The following is a 7352-nucleotide window of genomic DNA, read 5'->3' as shown; positions in this document are numbered from 1 at the left end:
TATAAATTAAGTAAAGCTTCCTCCTATTTTTCTTTGGCTTTTTATATTCTTCTTTTATCTCCAACATGCTTTTGAAAGAATCTAGATTTGTCTCTCCAAAATGCTCTAGCGAGCTTCACTTTTTTGTTAAACTAACAGCTTCGTAGAACATTACCGAAATAGAAAACATCCATGCGTCACAGAACAACATGTGTTAAGTTGTTAGGTTTAAGTTGGAGAATATAAGTAAGTTGTTAGATTCAAGTTGGAGAATATAAGAGAATGCACAAAGATTTTGTTCAGTACAGAAAATAGAATAAATAATTTAGTATTTATATTTTTAATAAATATATTATTTATCTTTAACTTTTATTCTATTCTTCCTTAAAAACTAAATTGTCAAAGATTAAACTGTTAAATATAATAAACAATAATATATTATTAAAATAGTAAGGATCCTAAAAATATATAACTTTTAGAATTTTATTTTATTGAACAAGAGTTGTTGTAAAAAAAGAAAAGTTAGATTGAACAAGAGATGGTTAAAAAAGGAAGTACAGACAGAGAGAGAGAGAGAGTGTGAGTGAGAATAGGGTCAAATGAGGAAGGAGGAACCACATACTAATGCGTAGAAGAATAAGAATAAGAGAGAGTGAGTGAGAATAGGGTCAAATCAAATGAACACATACTAATTCTAGAACAATAATTTTAGAATTGATTTTGTATAAAAGAGACAACCTTTTTCCTTCCATTATTCGAATTACATCACATCACTCCTCTCCTCTTTTTCCCTATGGCTTCTAAGGGTGTCAGCTTGGAGGAAATCAAGAACGAGAATGTCGACCTTGTGCGTTTTCTTTTTTCTTCTTCTTCTTCTTCTTCTTTTATATGTTTATATGTTTTAGCCATTACGAGTGGTGCAATCTCGATCGCTGTCGTTACGTATTACATTCATGCAAATTGCACATCAGTATGATAATGATAATGATAATGATATATATGGTAACAGGAACGCATACCAGTTGAAGAAGTGTTTGTGCAGCTCAATTGCAGCAAAGAAGGTTTATCTTCCGATGAGGGCCAGAAGAGGCTGCAGCTTTTTGGCCCCAACAAGCTTGAAGAAAAGAAGGTTTCTTTTCTTTATCTTGTTTCTTTTTTTCCTTGTTGTATTAATATCTAATTATATTCATTCATCCAACAGGAAAGTAAAGTATTAAAATTTTTGGGGTTTATGTGGAACCCTCTCTCTTGGGTGATGGAATTGGCTGCCATCATGGCCATTGCATTGGCCAATGGAGGAGTAAGTATCTATTCTCTTACGTACTTGTTTTATTTTATACAATTTTTTCTTGGCTTAACCTGCCTGGATGTAAATATTTTGCAGGGAAAGCCTCCTGATTGGCAAGATTTTGTGGGTATTATGGTGTTGCTTGTCATCAACTCTACTATCTCTTTCATCGAAGAGAACAATGCTGGCAACGCTGCTGCAGCTCTCATGGCTGGTTTGGCCCCTAAAACGAAGGTAGATATATACATTTAAAGTTTTGGAAGATCCCCTTTAAGATGAAACAAGTATAACGATCCATCGAATTGATCCTAGGTATTAAGAGACGGAAGATGGACTGAACAAGAGGCATGTATCCTGGTTCCAGGAGATATTGTGAGCATCAAATTGGGAGACATTATCCCAGCAGATGCTCGCCTCCTTGAAGGAGATCCTTTAAAAATTGATCAGTCTGCTCTAACCGGTGAATCCTTACCTGCCACAAAATATCCTGGTGACGAAGTCTTTTCCGGTTCTACCTGCAAGCAAGGTGAGATTGAGGCTGTTGTCATTGCCACTGGTGTGCACACCTTCTTCGGCAAAGCTGCTCATCTCGTGGACAGCACCAATAATGAGGGTCATTTCCAGAAAGTGCTCACAGCAATTGGGAACTTCTGTATATGTTCCATTGCAGTGGGAATGGCTATTGAGATTATAGTTATGTACCCAATTCAGAAAAGGAGATATAGAGATGGGATTGATAATCTTTTGGTCCTTCTCATTGGAGGTATTCCAATTGCCATGCCTACAGTCTTGTCTGTCACAATGGCCATTGGTTCTCACAGGCTTTCACAGCAAGGTGCTATCACCAAGAGGATGACAGCTATTGAAGAAATGGCTGGAATGGATGTATTGTGCAGTGACAAGACTGGAACTCTCACTCTCAACAAGCTTACAGTTGATAAGAACTTGATTGAGGTTACACTTAATTGCATATTCTAATTGGCTGAAACTATAGTATATATCTAATTTATGTTGAGTTTAATTGATCAATATTATTTCAGGTCTTTTGTAAGGACGTAGACAAAGACACTGTGATTTTGCTTGGTGCTAGGGCTTCCAGGGTTGAGAATCAAGATGCTATTGATGCCTGTATTGTTGGCATGCTAGGAGACCCAAAAGAGGTAAAGCAATAAAGGATGTTAGTGAACTTTTGATTTAATCTTGTGACATAATCTACTGTTCTTGATGTTTTTTTCTTGGCATCCATTGTAGGCAAGAGCAGGCATTAATGAGCTACATTTTTTGCCATTTAATCCGGTGGACAAGCGCACAGCTATAACATACATTGACACAGATGGCAGTTGGCACAGAGTTAGCAAAGGTGCACCAGAGCAGGTTAGTATATTTTGATTTCTTTTGTTTGCAATGCAGCATTATATAGTCAGTCCTTCAGGTAACATATTAACAAAAGTCTCTTCCAGATCATTGAACTATGCAACGTCAGAGAGGATATAAAAAAGAAAGCTCATGATATCATCGATAAATTTGCAGACCGTGGACTAAGATCATTAGCAGTTGGTAGACAAGTAAGTCAATTTGAATCTTTTTTTTTTCTTATTGTTATTGTATTAATTACAAGTGTAATCATATCATCTTATAAAATTACCTTAATTTGTAGACCGTACCAGAGCAAACCAAGGAAAGTCCTGGAGGGCCATGGGAATTTGTTGGTCTGTTGCCTCTTTTTGATCCTCCAAGGCATGATAGTGCAGAGACAATTACTCGTGCCCTTAATCTTGGTGTTAACGTGAAGATGATCACTGGTGATCAGCTTGCCATTGGCAAGGAGACTGGGCGCAGGCTTGGAATGGGAACCAATATGTATCCTTCTTCTGCTCTCCTTGGCCAAACCAAGGATGAGTCCATTGCTTCACTTCCTGTGGACGAACTTATCGAGAAGGCCGATGGATTTGCTGGTGTCTTTCCTGGTAAATCCTAATTAATGCTCTTCCTTTTCCAGTTGATTTGTTTGGGCAGGCAGGGTAACTAAAATTTGGGTTGAGCTTGCTTGCAGAACACAAGTATGAGATTGTGAAGAGGCTCCAAGACAGGAAGCACATTTGTGGGATGACTGGAGATGGTGTGAATGATGCACCGGCATTGAAGAAGGCAGACATTGGAATTGCAGTGGCTGATGCTACTGATGCAGCAAGGAGCGCATCTGACATAGTGTTGACAGAGCCAGGACTGAGTGTGATTGTGAGTGCTGTGTTAACAAGCAGAGCCATTTTCCAGAGAATGAAAAACTACACCATCTATGCTGTTTCTATCACCATCCGAATTGTGCTAGGCTTTATGCTCCTTGCTCTTATTTGGAAATTTGACTTCTCCCCTTTCATGGTTCTGATTGTTGCCATACTCAATGATGGAACAATCATGACTATTTCCAAGGACAGAGTCAAGCCATCTCCTCTTCCTGATTCTTGGAAACTACAGGAAATCTTTGCTACAGGCGTTGTCCTTGGTGCCTACCTAGCTATCATGACTGTTGTATTTTTCTGGGTAGCTGACAGTACTGACTTCTTCTCGGTAAGAAATTGGCACCATTTTCTTAGGAATCAATTAGTATTTATATATATATATATATATATATATATATATATATGTGGCTAACTCTGATAAAATATTTTCAGGAGAAGTTTGGTGTAAGATCCATCAGGGGTAAGCATAATGAACTAACAGCTGCAGTGTATCTCCAAGTGAGCATTGTGAGTCAGGCGCTCATCTTTGTGACTAGATCTCGCAGCTGGTCTTATATAGAACGCCCTGGCTTTTTGCTTGTCATTGCCTTTTTCATTGCACAACTTGTGAGTTTGTATTCAATTCAATTCAATTCTCTAAACATTGTAGGAAAAAACATTAATTTGATAATCTGGAAATCAGATTGCGACCATCATTGCTGTGTATGCCAATTGGGGATTTGCAAAGATGCAAGGTATTGGGTGGGGATGGGCTGGTGTTATTTGGCTGTACAGCGTTATCTTCTACATCCCTCTGGATATACTAAAGTTCATCATCCGATATGCATTGAGTGGCAAAGCCTGGAACAACTTGGTCCAAAATAAGGTACCTACGGGAACCAAACTTGAAAAAACATTCAGTTATGCTTAATGAATTAAATTGTTTTGCAGACTGCTTTCACCACCAAGAAGGATTACGGAAAGGGCGAAAGGGAAGCACAATGGGCTGCTGCTCAACGAACCCTGCACGGATTACAATCTCAACCTTCAGATATGTTCCAGGACAAGAATTACAGGGAATTGACTGAGATTGCTGAGCAGGCCAAGAGGCGTGCTGAAGTTGCAAGGTTAAGGGAGCTTCACACACTCAAAGGGCATGTAGAATCAGTGGTCAAACTCAAGGGACTCGACATTGAGACTATTCAACAGCATTACACTGTCTGATTCAGATTCAGAAAATTACAACTATGCATTTGCAGAGATTTTTGAGATGGAATTAGGAGACAAATCACGATCACCATCTGTTTTCAAGATAAAATACTATTTTTTTTATTCAAGGTTAGCAAATAAAAAAAATCTGGAGAAATAAATGTGTGCAGTGCAGGCAGCATCTATTCTATTGTTGCTTTCGAGCAAATCTAATTCTTTTCTTCAACATAGATAATCTTTTGTACAATGTAATACATTTTTGATAAATGTGAGGGACTTTTAGTCCATTTAATAATTAATTTAAATTTTCAACTTTAATTTCTCTTATGCTCTTTATAAACCTGCTTCTACTGTTTTATATTGCTACTTGCTTGTCATATTTTACTATTTCTTCATTTAAGTTAATTTATTTTGCCAATCAAAGATAATTCTTGCTCCTCAATTTCTACCTAAAGTATCATTTTGGTTTGTTTAAAATTGTAGACGAACTTTCTTTTTCTAAAATTTAGTGGACTTCTAATTTTCCTTATATACAACTTTTCATTATGAATAGAAATCAACAAAGCACATTAGATTATCCAAACACAAATATTATTCAAAATTATAATAATTTAATATGCATCCACTCATATTAGTAAATTAAATAAATGTAAATTACATATAAATTATGGTTAATTTTTTTTTTTTTTTATCTTTTAAGTATCTTAAGTATATATTTTTCAACCACATAAGGCTAAAGTGTGTGTTAACTATGTATTTTTCAACCACGTATATTTTTAACAGAGAGCTTATATTTATTAGCCACAACATATCACATCATATCATTAACTTGGTATGCTTCGCATACTCTTAAATAGCTCGTATTACAGAGAAAATTGTTTGTGTTAATAAAAAATTAATAAAAATATAATCTTATTAATATGTATGTATGTGATACAATGATATTTGCGTGAAATAACAAGGCTAAGACATGTGTATCTCGCTCTCTTTAAGGAGATTCAAACTGTTTACAGTTAACATAACTTTTAACCGGTGCACTAGAGAAATCTTGACTCGTCCCCCATAGGATACAACAGCCCGATAGCCTCGTTGTTAGCTTGTAATAATTCTACATAAATACTCACGCTTAAGAACACCTCTCTTTAGCTAGTCAATATAACAGCTATATGATTTGATGATGTCTTTGCATATGCCACAAGTGAGCACCCAAACTTGGAACCATGAAAACGGTAGAGTAAAGGTACATGGCTACAAGTATTTAGCTCCAAATTTTTATTCTTCATGCAGATGCAAAATTGATCCAACAGAGACTTTAAGTGGGATCAGAGGATTGAGTAGAAGTAACACTTATTGCCTTTAAACATTTGGTTCTAAGTTATTTTTTTCTTTTTGATAGAAAATATATAAAACTATTTAAGCTCTCACTACTGTTGGATATTAATATGAATTAAGTATTTTAACTATCATTTTAAGTTTTTAATTCAATCGATTCTATATCATGGTATTAGAGCTTTTATTTCTCAAGTGATCAAGAGTTGGAATTTTGTCAATTTCATTTTGTTAATTTAATTTCAACACATTGTAAGTTAAATTTGTGTTATTCACGCTTTAAGCCCAGTTGACATTTATATGCGGAAATGTATCACTATCAGATTAAACTTTTAATTCAATTAGTTACACCCAATTATCAAAATTGATGAGGGCATCTATCCCAAACCAGCGGCCCGAAGACCAAAGGAAGTGGCGTGCAGTGCCAAAGCTAGTGAGGGCCATGGAGAGCCAAGGGAGAAGAAAGCAACAGGCAGAGCACGCGGAGCGTGAAGAACCTTAATCCGGAAAGAGAGTGCAGAAGGTCATCCATGCGGAGCGTGGCTCAAGCCTTCGAAGCGAATGAGCTCCAGGAGGTCGATTACGCGGAGCGTGCCCTCAAGGACGCGGCGCGTGAAGAGAACGAGCAAGCTGCCCCAAGTCCAAACACGCACTCACGCGGAGCATAAGAAAGGTTACTGTCTGGCTGAACAACACTTCCTCCCCAAGTTCTTGCTGCTAGGGACAATTTCTGTCACCCTGTTTTACCACTATCCTTTTATTTACTGAACTGCCACTAATCTTCACTACCCCTATTTTTCCCCTAGTGGTTAAACTACCTATAAAACCCTAGGTTGGTCTTTTAGTTTTTGTTATTTAAATTTAGGAAAGGTATAAATACTTCCTTCTTTGTAATGATCCACAACTTTGATAATTTGAAATACAAGCCTCCATAGGAGCAAGGAGTTCTTCCTTTGGGTTCATCCAACCTTCAAGCTAGGCTTGAGAAGATTGCATTCTTTGTCGGTTTAAGACTAAAACCGTCATCATAGACTTCAATCAACATCATAAATTTTAATTAATAAATAAATAAAAACAATTGAGAATTTGGAAGAAGCTAGCTATTATAGTATAGTATGAAAGTGAAGAAATGAAGTGGTAGTTAAAGGTGATAATAGGACAAAGGGTAGTTAAACTATAAACACATTTGTTTTGGGGACAAAGAACGTGATTGGGCATGTGATCCCTCTCAATCAATTCATCCTAATTAAAGAATAATCTATCTCCCCAGAATTTGGTGAGAGTGAGAAAAAAGAAGATATATCTTCTTGTCGTGGTTTTAACCAGAA

The 7352-nt window shown here is 36.6% G+C and overlaps 1 protein-coding gene across 1 annotated transcript; it reads left to right on the top strand.

Moving 5' to 3' along the window:
- Positions 1-750: 750 nt before the first annotated feature.
- On the top strand, positions 751-4962 carry LOC136223053 (ATPase 9, plasma membrane-type). The gene is made up of 13 exons (XM_066010838.1): positions 751-826; positions 989-1108; positions 1181-1279; positions 1364-1501; positions 1580-2221; positions 2308-2427; positions 2519-2641; positions 2728-2832; positions 2925-3234; positions 3321-3835; positions 3940-4113; positions 4190-4372; positions 4438-4962. The coding sequence occupies exons 1-13, from the start codon at positions 773-775 to the stop codon at positions 4708-4710; spliced, it is 2856 nt and encodes a 951-aa protein (XP_065866910.1). The 5' UTR covers positions 751-772; the 3' UTR covers positions 4711-4962.
- Positions 4963-7352: the final 2390 nt, after the last annotated feature.

Source organism: Euphorbia lathyris, chromosome 3 (assembly GCF_963576675.1).
Source record: "Euphorbia lathyris chromosome 3, ddEupLath1.1, whole genome shotgun sequence".
Taxonomy (NCBI): Eukaryota; Viridiplantae; Streptophyta; class Magnoliopsida; order Malpighiales; family Euphorbiaceae; genus Euphorbia; species Euphorbia lathyris.
The sequence above is the reverse complement of the archived record's forward strand: the minus strand, read 5'-3'. Positions and strand labels throughout refer to the sequence as shown.